This window comes from Nasonia vitripennis, chromosome 2, assembly GCF_009193385.2.
Source record: "Nasonia vitripennis strain AsymCx chromosome 2, Nvit_psr_1.1, whole genome shotgun sequence".
Taxonomy (NCBI): domain Eukaryota; kingdom Metazoa; phylum Arthropoda; class Insecta; order Hymenoptera; family Pteromalidae; genus Nasonia; species Nasonia vitripennis.
Window position 1 is genome coordinate 25,660,989 of NC_045758.1, and position 17,864 is coordinate 25,678,852.

Here is a 17,864-nt window from a genome sequence, read left to right on the forward strand (position 1 = left end):
TATGCGCGGCTCTGTGTGTGTGCCGGCGATGCTTTTAAGCGCTGAGAGAGAGAGAGAGAGAGAGAGAGAGAGAGAGAGAGAGAGAGAGAGAGAGAGAGAGAGACCGAAAACTTTGAATGCAAGCGTCAGGTGGGCGGCGCGGAGGGGGTTATCGGCACGCGGGTCTGTTTTTTTTCTTTTAATGTTTGTTATCATCGGAGGTGTGTATAGGCATGCGTATAGTGGTCCAGAGGGCGACCGTTAAGTTTGTCACTTCTTCGAGAGACGAGCGCATGGGATTGTGGCTTATTGTAGCGCGTGTTCGAGGTTGACGCATCTCTCGCCTGTGGGAAAAAATCGTAAAATTTGTTTACGACGCTGTTATTTTTAACCTCCACAGCGACGGAGTATATAGCGTAGTGCGTTTACGAGTTTGTTTGCGATTTGAGGAAATAACTCAAGAACTGTATAAGGTCGACGGGATGTTAATTCTCTCTTCTCTTCGGAACGGAAAACGCGCTCGAATATTTTACTCCTCGCGAAAAGTCCCATAGTCGTCGTCACGCTTTATGTAAGATGTTTACGAGTATAATCGCGCAGAGAGAAAGGCTCTCTCTTCTCTCTCATCTCCTCGACTCAGGACCATATACACGGCTGCCGACAGCAGCAGCAGCAGCAGCAGCAGCCACAGCCACAGCCACTCACGAAATGGACGAGCTCGACGTCGTCGCACGCGGCGGTTAGTAGGCCGCGGAAATGGGTGCGCGAGCTCGAGCGCCTACTTCGAAGAGCTGCTGCAGCGATACTTATACTCGACGTGTATATACTTGCATTACGGGTATTTTCCTTTCGTTCGAAATTTCAAGTCTCCTATACCTGCTTTTATACATATACACGCGAGTTGACATTCTTGCCGGCGCGGTTACGCTGTTTTCTTTTTTCCTTCTCTTCGTGGGAAGCTATATACTCGATTTTTTATTATTCGAGAGCCGACGCACGCACGGCTTCGAGGTGTCTGACATCGTTTTTTTATTTCGTGGGCGCACCTGTATTTTTGGGTTACGAGGGTATAGGTACGCGCGCGGGGAAGGGAAAAGTATTGAGGAATTGATAGTTTAGAAGCGGCGCGACGCTTCGGTAGACGACGTCGATGCTATGGTCGGTCAGCCGAAAATAGATTTCTCCTCCGAATACTCTAATGTAGTATAACGTTTGCATCATCGAATCACAAAAATCGCAACGACGATAGAAAACGCGTCAGTATTTTGCGCGCACACGCTAATCCAGCTGCGAAACAAACGCGCGGTGTAAAGTACGTGAAACGTGCATACATGCGCTCGGCGATACCTTGATCTTGACACGGCGCAAGGCCTGCGGGACGACGACGTGTTCGCGGCCCGGCTCTGCTCTCAGGTGTCCGCGCGCCTCTCTCGCGGCTGCTGCTAGCGCCCTTCCACTTCCTACTATATATATATGTATACACACACGTATTCTACGTAGCTCTGTGTGGCACTACTACCAGCGCACTATTCCCACGACTTTCTATCATTCGCGTTCCGCTTGCAAATCGTCGCTGAGCTTGGGATGCTCGCTTCTCTCGTTTCATTTTATGCGCCGCGCGATTTATTATTTGCGTGCGCGGAGATCGGCTGGTTAGATCGTTTTTGGCGGCTTTTGATTGAGTCGTTCTGTCAACAGTTATTTATCATGTCTTTGCATTAGAGATAATGGACGAAATTTTCTAGAATTGTTGTACTAATTTATTATCGCTTGATTATCTAAGTCTGGATAGCGATATTACGAAGAGACGACACACGTTATATATTATAATTGTTGTATTATCTTTTCCCTGAACAAATTTATTTGTCGACGTTTTCTCTCGAGCATAAATATTTATTTATTTATGATTATAAAACCAAAAACTCAGCGCAAACACCTATAAATGTTTAGAATACTATTTACATGCTTCTATTTCTTAATAATATAATAATGGATGGTAAGAATAGAATTGTGATGATTTTTTTGTATAAATATTTAGAATGTAACAAACTTGTATGTGAAAATATTGTATTATTGTTTTATTATTTATCCATTTTTAAACTTCAAAAGAAATCTTTAAAATTAAACGTAAAATAACATACACTTTAAGTCTGAGCGCTCTGTAAGCATAATAATAATAGCATAATGATCATATTCAAACTGAAACAAGCCACGGAGAAACTTTCTAAATTTCAAGTGGCGCATAGTCAGTGCTCACTACTGCCATCTACGAAGAGCTAGCACAAGTTTCTTCGTTTTCTATTAGCGATTGAGGGAAGTAAGAAATTTCAGCATTTTGCATTTATCTTCGTGCGGTAAGTCGATCCTTTAGGTAAAATATTCTATAATTTGTATTTAAATTAATCAAGCCGCCGCAAATATATAAATATTGTTTTAATATTATTATTAAATTTTTTATTTATTACAAGTGTATTTTATCCTTAATGCTGCGATAACTATAAAAAAATATTTAAGCGCCCATTCATATAACTATGATGTTATTTTAATAAAAAGATTTCAGTAAAATAAATTGCTGTATCAAAGTTTTTTAATTTTACCCTGATGACGTAAGTTAAACCATATCTTCATTGGTCCTTTTTTATAATAACGATTGAAAGTTCCAGACAAATCTGGATAAAATCAGTACAATCCAATGCCTCATAAATATTAGCATTTATTTTTTGTTAATTTTTCAATACCTTATGCCAAAAATATACTACAAGTTTAATCCTAAATAAAATAAATATATTCAACAGAACTGAAGGTGTATTTGGTGTTGGGAAAGAAGCGAAAGACAAAATGAATAATTTAATAATAGTTTATTATTTCAAGGAGTCGTAATTCGCACCATGTTTGATTCAATATAAAGCCCTTTCTAGTAGTATCTCGCACATCACCAGTCGAACATTCTCATCGGGCGGCGCATCAACATAATTGATACATATACATCGAATAATAATTATATACATACACGCGAAATACACTTCGTCGAATCGCACATTCGAAGCATTTTTATTTTTTTTCATAATACTACAGCAATGCGACGATGGTGAAAATCATACTTTTAGACAATTAAAAAAAAACTTGTAACACGCAACGCGAGAGCGAGTCCATGCAACAGTCCAGCTCGCTTTCGATTCGCGTATACACGAGATGCGTGCAACGACTGCAGAACTACACTTGTGATTAGCGCTTCCGCGAATGTTCGTAAAATAATATTAATTAATGTCCATGGAAAAGCTCATCCGACACTGTCTCTAATCTCTCCTTTCTAGTTCACTGCTAATCATCACATTCCCTATTGATTATGTTGACAGAGGGTTTGATGGTGTTCCACGCGCCTTTGTGACAATTATGCGACGAGTTTATAAGTTGACTTGGAAGCAACTGTCATAAAAGTTCAATCGATACTTTCCACAATTATTATACACATTCATTGTTCTACGTACTATGGAACTATTAAATATTTATTAATACATGTATTTATGCTTGTTGCATTCGTTAATATATAATTCGTCGCAAGGTTTCTACATTTATAGTCTCGTAATTTTTTTGTCATTATAGTTTGATTCGTTTTATTATTTTTTTTTTTTTTTGGGTTATTTTCGGGACTCTTATCTAAACATTTTAAGCGAACATAATTTTTCTACGCGCTCAACGCTCGAAAACAGATTTATAATTTTGCACATATATCAAAACAAAGCGCATCAACGAAATGGTTTATATACCTAAAAGAATATCACATAGACCGACAATTCATTTCACATGGATCACTTTCACCAATCCTATATTTTTCAAATTTCAACGATAGACACGCGGAAAAGTTTTCAAAATAAACTCTATCAACAAACGTTCTACACTCTTGATGCACGATCTGACGAAACCAAATCCAAACTTAAAATATAGCTGCACGCAAAGTCACACGTAATTATCTCTTCATCAAAAAAATAAAAAAGAGTCATCCTTGGAAGGAACGATAAACGTCATATCTAAATACACACCGAAGAAAGTGGGACAACAAAACGTTTTGTCACTAAATTTACGTCGATTATTACAACTATACTCTTTCGAAAGCGTATCGCCGCGTTTATAACAATGGGTTTCATATCCGCGAGTTCCAAGAATCGTCGTTAAGACACACCGACGAAACTGATCGCTTAAATTAACTACAACCTCGACTCGCGAATCTGCAACACACGCAATCAGCACACTTGCGGATAATTTCGCACAGTCAGCAAAACTGATGCATCTCGTCGAGCGTTTTTTGAGCGAAACCCGCGAGTTTGGACAATTATGCCGTCTAGTCTTTCCTGAAGTGAGAGTAATGAACGAGACGTCGTCCGATATCGACACAGGAAACTCGCGATAAAGTGGGTATACACGGGAATGCGATAAGCGTTACGAATACGAATGTCTAAACTTAATACTGCGAATTTCGTTTGCCATTTCTTTCGTTTCACCCACTTCTCGCGAAGAATCCTCCTGTCAGACTCTCAAATCTCCGCAACTTCGCGTTGCAACGCTTTTTATCATCTCTTACAGTGCCGCGACAGCAGCAGCACTCCATGCTTTCAGACTCAAAATCCCAAGATCCTTCCGGTGGTGGGTCGAGTCTCTTCAAACGGTGACGCCGTGCTGAGCAAGCAGTCGCTTTCTCTGCAGCAGGCTCGGCGATTCTCCGTCGAACTCGGGCTGCTTCGCTGCCGATTTATTGATAGACTCGAGGCAGGCGTTCGTCGACACCCTGATTGCCTTGCTGCTCCTGAGCGACGCGTTGGCGAGCTTCTTGATGGTCTCTGATATCGGGCACTTGATGAACTCGGCCTTATCCGCATTATCGGCCAGGATGACGTTCTTGGCGGGACTAGCGTTGCTGCTCAGATCTTGGCACGTCGTCCTCGTGATAACGACGTCGCTCTGATCGTCGTTGTGCTTGTTATTGTTGGTCTCGAGTTGGGACTCCTTGTCAAGTTCGTTGTTTCGCGTCTTGAGCTCCGTTCGGTCCATTGAGCTCTTGGGCGAGGCCTCGACGTAGCCGCTCTCGTCGCTGTCGACCTCCTCCTCGTCCAGAGAGCCCAGAGTGTGGAAGCTCGTCGTTGTCGGGTTGGTCGCGCTGTCTTCAGCCTCGCAGCCGTCGACCTCGTCTCTCGAGTCGGGGCAGACGGGTCGCGAGCTGCGCTTCATCGCGTCGCTTCGTCTTGCGATGAACGTCGCGTAATTCTCGTTCTGTAAGAACAACAAAGGTTACAACACCGAATCTACATAGATCCGCAACGTGCAGAGTCAATTGCTCTAATCCTCACCTGTAGCCTGGGGTTGGACTGCGTGCTGCTGCAGGAGCTCCTGGGGCTCTCGCCGTGAGGCCGGAAGTCGACGATCTCGTCTAGATCCTCGACGTCCTCGAACTCGAAGAAGTTCGGCACCGCACCTCCGTTGACGGTGGTCTGTCCGGTGACAGTCGAACTCGGCACCTCGAGCTCGTCCTCCTCCATGGACTCCTCGCCCTCGCTTCTCGACAGCGAGAAGCTGCTGCAATCGGCGGCGATCTGCTGGAGCTTGCGGCTCCTGGTTCTCGTCTGTCGGCTGCTCCTGCGTCGGAATCTGGGACTACCCGCGCAGGTCATGAAGTTCGGCGAGCCGTCCGAGTTGCGCCTGGGACCTTCGTTGCTGGGATCGCAGAGCGGAGGTGACTGCGAGCCCGCCGTAGTCATGGCCGCCGTGAGGACCTTGCCGCTCGTTCGTTGGCCTGCGATGCGAGAGGAAAGGGAAGGTAAATTAGTCCTGCTGGCTTCGTGCATATGTGGAAATTGAAACTGGGTCACCAGCTGAATATCTAATCGATCCTCACCGTTAGGGATCTCCGGCTCGAGCGGAAGCTGCGAGTCCTCGCTGCTGGAGACTCTCTCCTCGCTGTTGGCTGTGCTCGCGGTCTCGCACCCACTGGAGATGCTTCCGTTCTCGTCGGACGACTCCCGGTGCAGGGCGTCGAGGAGTCTGGCTAGTCTCCAGCCCTCCTGCTCCTGCCAGGTGCGCGCCACGTGCTCCAGGGAGCGGAGCTCCTCGAGGAAGCGCTGTTGCTCTATCTCCTCGGCCACCGCGTCTTCCTCGATGGCCGAGAGCTTTGGTGCACTCTTGGAACGCTCCAGAGGTGGCCGGTAATTCGAGCCACCTGTGCTCAGGAGGATCTTGCGGCGGGGCAGCGATGGGTTCTCGTACACCGCGTTCGCCAGGGACAACCTGTGGATCGAAAAGTGGATTTATCAGTGGATCGTAGGTTTTGATTTGGCGATACGGTAGTTCGCGGGCGATTTGAATAGCTAATTTACGAGTGCGAGCCGTTACGTCCGGTATTTCGCACGACGTTGCAAAATAATGCACTCTCGAGTCGTTCTGTGCCTATATGCTAGATCGTTGTATAGTGTTTTCTGGAATTCTGTTTACGCGATTTATCGGAATTTTTATTCGACTGGCCAAACAGAAATGGATAAGCGAGAGGAACAGGTTTTCTTTCGACTCTCCGGTCGCTTTATAAATATGCTCAGACGTAATCGACTCGCCGTTGCGGACTTATTAAAATTGGGACTTTTACATATATTATGCGTAACGTTTACGCTTCCCGAATTCTATCCGTCGGAGACTCATTTTATTTATTTAGTACAGGCACAGCATAAATAATGTAAAAAGCTGTTACACAAGCGCGCAGTTCAAGTACGCTGTGGACGCTGGGTAAAAATCAATTAACAAAAACGTAGCGTATAGTACACATCGCTTTTATCGGAGAATCTATAAGCAACTTTTTATACCGAATTCTAATGACTTGGCCGACGACCTTGACCAGTCGATTCCCAACTCTCGGGAAATTATTCAGCTTTTTGCCTCGCGCGCACTCGATCTTGAAAGTCAAAGCTGGCCAAAAAACGACGAGACTATCAATCGTTGCGCGGTGAGAAAAAAAGCCTCGCTAGAAATTTCGTTCCATCTCTCGCTCTCGTACGATTGAGATCTTGCACTTCAATGGTTTTTCAGTAGCTTTCAGCCTCGACAGCGAGCAAGTGCGCGTGTCATTCGCGCTTGTGCATGAAGATGAATTATCTTTTTTCGAAGACGAAAAAAATCCTTTTCGTGCATGCCAAGGTCGCGAATGTTATTACGGAACGCAATATCTCGGTTCTTCTTTTCTTAGAAAGTATACAAGGTCGAGAGATGTCATGTGCCTGCATATGAACGATCGCTCGTAGGTTGGCGGTTAAAAGTGACTTTTTGAATTGGGTACATAGTACGAACTAGCCCTGTTTGTCACTTCACGGTTGGGATTGGTAAACGAGATTATAATGACGATTGATTAACGAACGCGCACGGACGAGCGAAACGTGATTCCTGCAGGTGAACTATGAAAAATACGAACGTTTTTCTACAGACGCGCCTGATGAGAAAACGACGCGAGGGAATCACTGTCGGTATACTTTTTACATCGAAGTGCAAGCTTAAAAGTCGGAGATAAGATTAAAATTATTTTTACGCGTAACTTGTTATCGCTAATTACCGATTACAATACCGCTGTGCGTTCGAAAGCAAACGATTACGCAATATCACGACCATCAACGTTAGAATCGTGGATAAGCGCGATTTTGTTTTATTTTCAGCAAATCTCGCATCGCGATCACGTCTTATACAACTCATTGTCCGTGACCGATTCGCTTAACATGTGCGTCGCAGCTTTTGAAAACTCGTATATTCCTCGTTTTAAAACCCACCTTGCGTTTTGTCTGGAGACCTTGTCCCTGCGGAACTCGAGTAGAGCCTGCTGGAGCCTGGCGTTGAGTACCGAGGCTAGTCTCCTGGCGATCGACTCCTTGGAGCAGAGGGCGGCGTGACACCTGAGCTCAGGCCTGAGTCTCCTGCCCTCGTGTCTGTAGACCCAGACGAAGAGTCTCGGATGCGAAGCCGGTGCCGTGCAGTAGGTCACCCGGTGCGCCCAGTACTCGGTGAGGCCGTGGTCCTTGGTCGTGGCCGTCAGGCCCCCGTTTGTCACCGTCAGCCTCATCGACACGTCGGGACGATTGCTGCCGACGTAGTTGCGCCAGAGGGTCGACACGGGCTTCTCCACGCAGCCTTCGCCTGGAAGAGAAAGAATTTTGCGATTAGTGCTGCTTCGTTTTCTGAAAGTGTAGACTCGAGATTTTGGAGATGCCGGAAACAATAACGTTCACCGAAAGCGGCCTATTAATTATGCACGCGACCTGTATACAAAGCCCATAAACCTCGCCATGTGTATGATATACTGGAAATAATCCGCCAGCGAAAAAGAATCTGCGCAGCGCAGCCTATTTATAGACGGCCCCAAACGGGCTTAACGATCTCCGAGCTTTTTGAAGATCGCCGCGCGGCGAACTTTTACTCGAAACGCGTGTCTTCCTCCTTTTGTCACACAGCCATACTATAATAACGCGTCTATTTTCGGAGCGATCATCGGTTTCCGCCGCAGATAAACCGATATATCGAACACGTAGAGTCGTTATCGCGATCGAAATCGAGGGAGTCCCAATAACCGATCTTGATAAACCAATCTCTCCCGCGTGTGAGTTTACGCGGAATAAGTCGCGAGAAGCTTATAAATATCGCTACTTTTACGACTTATGAGTATGTACTGAGAAAACCGTACTCTCGCGTGGCCGCCGCTTTTTACGACTTATTGTTATCCGTTTTTTTGCGCGTTTTGATTTATAAATATCGATCTCGTACGACTGGCGAGTAATTGTTTGCGCTTATTGTACTCGCGTGCGTTATTGCCTTTTTATTGCGAGGGAACTTTGCGCGGAGTTGAATGAATCTTTCCACGTTCGCGTATATATATCTCCGCTCTCTCATAAACAGGTAGTCGTTCGTTTCGTATTTTTATTGGATTCATTTAATCTTTCCACGTCGATATCTATTAGTTCTAAAGGGTTAGTCATCAGCGAGAATATAATTGACTATCGCTCTGCTGTTTTCTAGCCTATTCATTGTGTAATTCGCTGAACCATGAATCAGTTTCGTGTACGTATATACGTTAAACTCGGCACGTTTATCCTCACTCGAAGATTACATGATTCACACGTTGTGATAATGTTTATTTAAATTTCCGATCCGTTATAAAACGTGCGAAGCCAGTGTCAATTCGACGTTAATTCACGAGTGATGCAACTTTACTGCGCTGCTTACACACAATAAGTTATTCGCGCAATCCCGCCAGCGAGCATCAACTATAGACAAACAATTTTTTCCGCCTAAGCTACTGTAGCGCTTGAACTCGCTCTTCTCAGGAAGCGATAAACGCGAATGCTCTTTCAATCGTTTACGCGTTATTATTCTATAAAAACAAAGCAACGACGACGTGCCGATACAAAGAGAGCACAAAGCTCATTCCAGATCAGTCGCGCAAGATCGTTGTAATATTCTCCGGCAGTCGTAATTCCCGTATCCCGAGCGCAAAAATCTCTCACGCGCTACGCCGGCGTCTCTCTCTCTCTCTCTCTCTCTCCCTCTCTCTCTCTCTCTCTCTCATCCGCATTAAAATCATAATTACACGCTCCCCGCGCGCGAAATCAGCGGCAACAATTAAAGCCCGCGCGCGTAGGTATATACAGTCTTAGAAAGCAATCTTTCGCCGGCGCGCGCGCGGAAAACGTAATCAGCAAAAAAGACAAAGCCCGTGTGCGAGAGACAGAGAGAAAAAAAGAGCCGAAGAGCAGCAGCAACAGCGGAAGTGTGCGCGGGAACCTACGCGCGCACACAAGTAGAGCAGACGCGAGAAGAGAGAAAGAGAGAGAGAAAAAGTGCGAAGCAGAAGGTGCATCGCGCGAGCTGCGCCGTTACGTCGTTATTTATCCCGATGTCGTCGTCGTCGTGTGATGTGCCCTTGGAAAAAACACACACACTGAAATTAAATTTCTTTCTCCGGAGAAGAACGCTGTTTTTGTTTTATTCGTCGCTAGGGTTATGCAAAAATCATCCTACGTTACAAGAGCGAGGTACGCATATAATACGCTCCCGACTACCTCATACCATTCCCACAGAGCTCGTATCAGCATAGAGCAACGAACCCAAAGGGTGCTCGCGAGAAATTTCGTGTGCATATACGGAAGTAGGAAGCCTTCTCTCTCTCCCTCTCTCTCTCTCTCTCTCTCTCTCTCTCTCTCTCTCTCTCTCTCTTCCTTTTTTTCTGACCCATCCCCAAGCAGCTCCATAGTGATCGCCGGAGCGTAACGCGCGCGCGAGGTGGACACGAGAGAGAGAGGCGGTAGCAACAATCGGTATTATCGGCCGCGGATATCTTTTCGGCCCTCCCGCACACGTAAGGGTGAAATTCCACGAGCTTATTGTTGTTCTTCGCGTCCTTTTGCGAGAGACTACAGTGTACACACAAACACAGCGCTGAGAATGTTGCTGCCTGCGCAGCGGCCCTTTGTTCCCCCCGTCGGGCTTATTGTACGCTTTGCACAATGGATGCGGCGCGCTTGCGGTTATTAGTGGAGCGTTTTTTACATTTTGCGATTTTTTTGGGAGGAGTCGAGTGATTTATGGAATTAATGCGAAGAATTATTTTCACCAGCTGCGGGGATGCGCATGGCTCGGAATAATAACTCAATGTTCTCGTACGCGTGACTAAGAATGATTGCCTGATAACGCAAACATGAGCGCGTTGCACAATTTTGATGAATAGCGCCTTTCGTCAAATTGATTAAAGACGAACACTGCGCGCGAGACTATGATTAGATTGTGTGTACTGAATATTTATCCGGCGATTTCGATGTTAATCGTCGTTTCTTCGACTTACTTCGCATAATAACGCAAACCTCATACTCGTATAGTTCTGAAATATCTCACGACTTTTCACCGCTCGTAAAAACCCCTCTCAACAACAAGCCAGCGCGGAAAAGTCAAAACCTCCGGCTGTACCAATAACCCAGTGACCGACAACTCGTCCGTGCAAATTGGGCGATAAAAGCCTCCGCCGCGTTTAATTGCGCCTAATTCAACAGCCTCCTTCAACAACAACAACAGCAGCAGCAATAATGACAATAATTCACCGGCTAATCAGTCGGCTCCGAGACGGATCAACAGCGTCATGCTCTCTCCTGCATAAACACTGCAGCTTTGGATCTCCGCGCAAAAAGAAGCGCAGAAGTGGAAACAAAGAAAATCGGCTCAACGGCGGCGGCAACACCTGCACGCGGTTTCGAAAGGCCTCGATTAGCCCGTTGGGGAGATACGGCACGGAGCTAACCGGGCACGTTTCCGAAGCTCGCGCTCGCGGCGAGATTAGTGTGCAGGATGCGGCGCCGCGATTACACGTGTCGCGAGCGCGACGGATTCCAGCTGGGATTTGCGCACGTGTTTTTTGTGCCGATGGAATTGGTTTCTTTTTTTTTTTTGGTTAAGGAGAGGGATTTTGTGAAAGCGAGTTCGTTTCGATGGTCGCTCAACGCTTGCGAGGTGCTTTTATTGAGAGATGGCTCGGCTTCGTGTTGATTGAATTTTTACTTTGGAAAATATTCAGAGGAGGATAATCGCGTGTATTGCGCGGAAATTCGAAATGTCGTAACATCGAGGCACGTCGTCACGCAGCGAGATCTCGCTCTGCTTCTTTCCTGCTCTCTGGCCATCTTGATAAGAAGCCTGCGGTTACACTTTTCAGCCGATCCAGATGCCTTTTAAACTCTACTACAACAGGTGCATCTGCCCCGACGAAAAGAAAGTCGTCGTGTATATACCATCACAGATTTTATCGTACACTCGCGCGCTCCGTAACATATAGTAAACGTGTACGTCAAGTGACGCAACCGAGCAGACTCTCGTAAAAATATATTACATGTGTCCGCGCAACAAAGCCCTCTCGGAAGACGTATATTTCTCCGCGAAAAGTCTTAATCCCCGGCCGGAAGAAAGAAAGAGAGGATCGTCTGTTATCAGCGCGCGATAAGGTCGATTAAGCTCGGTGGATTTAGCCGCGGAAGGATGCGCGAGTATGTAATTGAACAGGGAGTAGAAGGATCGATACGATTGAATTAAAAAAAAGGCGGAAAAAAGCTGGCGCTTATCTACGGTTATTAGCTCCGGCGCCGGGGATTTACAAGTGGTCGCTCTGTTTTTATCGTGTGCACCTATATCGGACTTTGACATATATTTTAGGATTATACGCTTTATCGATCGTTTGGAAGATATCTGAACTAGTTCCGTGGTGCCGTGTACTACTATTTCTGGTCTCTCTGTGACTTCTGTATTGTCGCAGTGTTAGCTGCGCGGTAATGGGTCTGGGTTACGAGAGATGACGAAATTTTTTAATCATCGCTGACAATCGCGAATCAGGAGGGTACTAGTCACTCGCAGGTATACTTCGAGCATTTTTTGGACCAAAGTAGCGATTGTTTACAGAGTCGAATATTGAAAGCTTTAATCATCTACCTATGCAGCATGAGCGGCTCAAGTATAGCAGAGACCCAACAAAAGGCTGTTTTGACATGGGCGGCACACCGCTATTCATACATTCCGAGCGCAGATTTGTGATGCAGGCAAAAAGAAGTAGCTGGGCGCCACCTATCGCCGCGAACTATAACCACTTTCGGTTTATATGGTATGGGGACACGGGCCAGTCCAAGTTAGGCTATTATCGATTCAAATAAAAATTGTTAGGCTTCAAATTCAGCGTCTAAAAGATCTAATGCCACTTTCGGTATACGTTACAAAATGTCGCGAGATTATCGGGACAATAACGGAATACTCCCGAGATTTTTAACGATCCAAACTGAGAAAACAGCTTGCTTGTGCTTGCCTGCGTTTATTGAACAATATTTACGACTCGTTGAGAATTCGCTATCTGAGCAATAAAAGAAGGACTGTATAAACTGTATAAATTGTATATAAGACTGTACAAACGGAGAGGAGACAGAGTCGAATGCGAAAAAGTAGACGACGGGACGCGAACTCGCGGACTAACCACTGAGCTAACGTCTACGATGCATCCTAAGTGCATGCATCGCAGTACGACTCAGCTGCTCGACTCTTATCGCTAACTTGTCTCGCTCCTCGCATTGCAGACGTGTGCGTCTGTGACAGTATACAAGCAGCCAGTCAAAGTCTCGCACAAAATTGCTCCCATATATAAACTTTCGGAACTTTAACACAATCGGCAATTAATCAAGTCGCGCGCGCGAGTCACCTTCACCTCACTCTCTCATCGCGTATCGATGATCAATTAATCGCATCGCGCAACGCGCCACTCGACCCGCTGCCGTACTCTTCGCATATCGAATTCATAATAACACAGGCGCTTCGATAAGGTTTCGTTTTTTTTCGCCGCTAAAGCCTGCATATATATATATATATATATATATATATATATATATATATATATATATATATAAAAGACAGGTAAGAAGCGTCTCTCTCTCTCTCTCTCTCTCTCTCTCTCTCTCTCTCTCTCTCTCTGCACACAGTGATACTTCCCGCGCGACAAACTCGAAAGTCGATCGGCGGCGATCGTCGTCGCGAATGTAGGTTGACGTCCTTCTTGAAAATGAGCCGCCGTTCGCCGAATCGATGGTATATACGTGGATATAAATGGACGAGAGAGAGAGAGAGAGAGAGAGAGAGAGAGAGAAGGCTGCGAGCCGCTCTTTTTTTCGCTATATATATATATGTATATATATATATATATAAATGGCGATGGTAATCGTTTTCTGCCGCGAGTATCGGAAAGCAATAATGCGGTAATTATTTTCGAGTTTTCGATGTAATTATTGCTTCGATCGCACGTCGGATTATAGTACCGAGTGGACCATTGTTTCTTCCACTCTCCAGCAAAGATGATTAATCGCGACGGGGAGTGACGCAAGCCGTTTCGAACGGGTTTTTCAGAAAATCATCCGCTACATACGAATGATAATTGATACGAAGAACTCTGCTAATAAGCTGCGAATAGTACGTCTGCATATGTATATAACAGTTAATTATAAACGATCCACTACCGCGTTAATAGAGAAAACGCTGAATTATAACCATATTTAATTCCCGGCTATCACGGCAGATTTAATTACACCGAACTTCATTAGTAAAAACTGTTACAATCCGAGCAAATGAAAAAAAAAACCAGCACATTTTCCTGCTATGATTTACAACCGTCGAATGAAACGCACGACGTGTACACATAAACCTCCGAACGAAAGTTTCGCGCTCCTGCGCACACATACGTATGCGCGTCGGACTGCACGCGCTGATTAATATACGGAGTATCGGTACACATGCGGCTTATACGCCGATACCAGCCGCGCGCGGAGAAAGCCCCGACGATAATTTCTTTTCCATCGCCGTCGTCGTGACACGCGAATTGTCTCTCTGTTCGCGGGGGACTAAGATTAGCTGCGGAGGCTCGAAACGTAATAACGAGCCGCCTGTGTGAGCTTTACGATTCCGACAGATAATGCGCGCGACTGTTTGTTATTTTCGGCGCGCGAGCGCGTCTCGCTGCGATAATCGGCCGATTTTCGCGACGATACTCTCTTGGGTAACATCGTGGAAAATTTCGTCATTTTTTTTTTCAAGCCACGATCAATTTCGCGAACATTTACCTGTTATCTCTTTCGCTCTTTTAGAAAGCGACGCTGAACCGTTGCATATTTTGCGCACGCGCCGATAGTGTATTAATTCCGCTATTAAAATGATGAATCGAGAAATGCAGGTTTAGCAGCGGACACGTTGAGAAAAGAGACGGTTTAATTGGTCCGGTCGCGTATTCACCGCCGCGTTACGTAAAGAGAGTTTTCGAATATTGATCGACTACTGCACGCGTCGATTCTCTCGTCCAACGACCTTTGGAAAAAACTTTCTACTTCGCGTGTACGCTCCTGTAACGTTGAAAAAAACGGACGTATAAGAGCACCAAATGGTAAATAATAATTACGGTACATAATCGTAAAAGATTCTTTCCTCTGCGCGCTGCTTCGTTATTATCCGCAAAAACTGCGCGTTGATGATCGATGATATTTCATAGGAGGAGCGAACGATCGTTCAGCCTAATCTTGTATACGCACACACTATCATCTCCGATCGTGCGTGAATACGCGCGATTCAGGCATTATCAACGTGTCTAATCGATAACGATTAATCACTCGCCTCGTTGCTCGTCGGAAAAAGGTACAAAAAATAAATTGTGGTAATAATTGAGGAAATGCGATTTTTCTCGCGCGCCTGCACATGCGTTGTGTGAAAAAGTCAATGTCGCCGCGTGCGCTAATGCCACGTAACTATGTATAACGGTGCGGATTATTCGCGTTTTTTGAAGAAAAAAGAAACGACGCCGCGAGCTTCTGTCGAGATGATGAGAATAACAACAACATATATACAATAATAGAGTATAGTCACTGCATCGAGTGATGCGGAAAATTTGAAGAAAAATCGGTTGGTTCTGTATTTCGAAGGATTTTTCAGTCGAAAATTGAGTCCCCACGAGAGCGCTCGTATATAACGTATGCTACGTTCAATCGGTGCATGACTCAATCTATTAAGAGTTAAACGACACTAGATATAGTACGGAGAGAGAGAGAGAGAGAGAGAAAATTCGCCTTAAATGCCGCCGGGATGGTGTAATTTTCTCTTACGGAAATTGTGCAGTACATGCTGCGCTCGGATTGTAGGTATATCTTTTATTTAGAAATTTCAATAAAAAGAGGAAGTGACACTTAGTCGCAATCGACTTACGTTGTGTGTCATTTATTACGCACTACTGTTCAAGTAGTGTATAATCTTATACACAGCTCTGTAATCTCGTTCTATATAAGTATCAGGCGAAACTTTTCCTCGTAAGATCGAGGTTTTCGACACGACATTCTCGTCCTCGATCTTCGCAGGGGTTAAGTCTATCGATATCTCGTGCGAGATTCGAAGATTAATTTCAAATTTATCAACGCGCATTACCGCCTCTGTGTTTTACCGGATTCGCTCGAAGTCCAATCTCGCGACTGAATCGATTTATTTTAAGAATCGTTGTAATAAATAAACAAGCGGATATAAAAATAAAGCAGAATCGCGGAGAAGGAAAATCGACGCATCACCTGTTTTCGTACACTCCACATCGCAATAAACCAATTCGGTAGATCCTCCATACGATATATATATATATATATATATATATATATATATATATATATATATATATATATATATATATATATCGGAGACTCAACTCGGCGCAAACTCAGCTGCACCGACCGCACGCGGTATGCGGAGAAAGTAGCGTCGCCGTCGTCCCCACTTGGCACACAGAGAACTCCTCGAAAATACCCCCGGCGGCTATGTGTCCGGTCAACGATCCTCTCTTTCTCTCTATCTCGGCGAGTGTGTCTCCTGTCGGAGGGATTTATAATTTTCCGCGGAATCGGCTGAAATGTGTACACGCGACGTCTAAAATCCTCGGCCCGTGTGTCTCTCTGGAGTTTGTAGAGAAAAAGAGGAGCTAATGAGCCCGAGAGCGCGACTAACGAGCCCCGCCGGCCCATTTCCATCGGTTGCCTGGACGCGGGCTTTTTAGTTCGCACGATTTCTTCGTTTAATTGGTGAAACCTTTTTTCCTCGCCGCCGTCGGCTCGCGCGACTTTAACATATAACGCACATGTGTACTCTGATTTTTCAGAGTAGCGTATGGAAATTCGAGCGATTAGAATGCAAATTTTTTTAACAGTACTTCCGTTAGAAAAAAGCTCCGACGCAGAACCGCTTTTTTTCACCAACGGCCTCAATTCTAACAGTTCTCAAACAGTCGCAAACATCTGCAGGCGCATTTCCTGTTCAATTAGCGGCGTAACGCGCGCTTCCTACGACGACGATCAACTCGTCTACGCAGCCGAGGAAAATCGAAGGAGGCAACGACACGACACTTTCAATATAACTCGATTAAATTTAATTCATCCACCTGCAGCGCGATTCTTTTTCCCCGCAACATTGTAGGATTCGAGCTCTCTTAATTGCATCCTGAAAATAACTCTCTCTCTCTCTCTCTCTCTCTCTCTCTCTCTCTCTCTCTCTCTCCCGAGAGCGAAACGAGTTTCCTCCTGCTCGCGCTCACGCGCTCACGACATCGTCTATTATACATACTCTTGCGCGACTGACTCCTCTGAATCGAAGTAAAAAGCGAGAACGCCAAGATCAGCCGGTCGGCGTATGCCACGCGCCCGCTTTATTGCGAATAATATAATCGCCGATGTGTTCAACCATCTCAATGAACTCTAGAAAGATCGCGCGTCGATTTCAATATCGCGCGGCGTCACAGCATTGACCCGAGACAATCTTACACACACTATATAACTATCGTATACATATATATACGATGCACCTTCACCGCAGCACCTCCGCCTGATAAAACGTATGCGTCGCGGTTCGAGGTCAGGCGCGGCGGTGCTCCCCTTCCTTATCCGCGCATTGAATCGAGCTTCGATCCCGCGCGCTCTCATGCATCCGAGAGAAAGAGAGAGCTGAAAAAGCCTCTCTTTTTTGCGCGCGCCGAGTGAGAGCCGCGCATTGAAAAGGACGATTTCGCTGATAATGAACGCTATGCTTTGTTCCTCTCGCGGATGTCAGTTATTATGTGTTGTATAGTCGTGAAAGTTGCGGGGGAGACTCGACTCGAACTCGAAGCGTCAAATTCGTCGATTTGGAAGTGTATATTATGTACTTGGCTCGTTGCATAAATCGCGATCTAGTTTCAGCCGGATATGCGCCTGTATAAGAAGGACGAGTTTGCGAGTCTCCGCGCGGCGCAGAGCTATCAATTCGAGCTGAGGGAACATCTGCAGAGCTGGCCGTGATATATAAAA

At 45.5% G+C, this 17,864-nt stretch overlaps 1 protein-coding gene across 5 annotated transcripts in view; it reads right to left on the reverse strand.

Moving 5' to 3' along the window:
* Positions 1-2,820: 2,820 nt before the first annotated feature.
* Positions 2,821-17,864, reverse strand: part of LOC100122128 — a 57,222-nt gene continuing 42,178 nt past the window's right edge. For all 5 annotated transcript variants that reach the window (XM_008219552.4, XM_001605677.5, XM_032596932.1 and 2 more), the window contains 4 exons: positions 7,773-8,136; positions 5,867-6,255; positions 5,322-5,764; positions 2,821-5,244 (listed from right to left, as the gene is read on the reverse strand). In XM_008219552.4, coding sequence (XP_008217774.1) covers positions 4,636-5,244; positions 5,322-5,764; positions 5,867-6,255; positions 7,773-8,136 — 1,805 coding nt within the window. In that variant the 3' untranslated portion in view covers positions 2,821-4,635. The remainder of the gene's footprint in view (positions 5,245-5,321; positions 5,765-5,866; positions 6,256-7,772; positions 8,137-17,864) is intronic.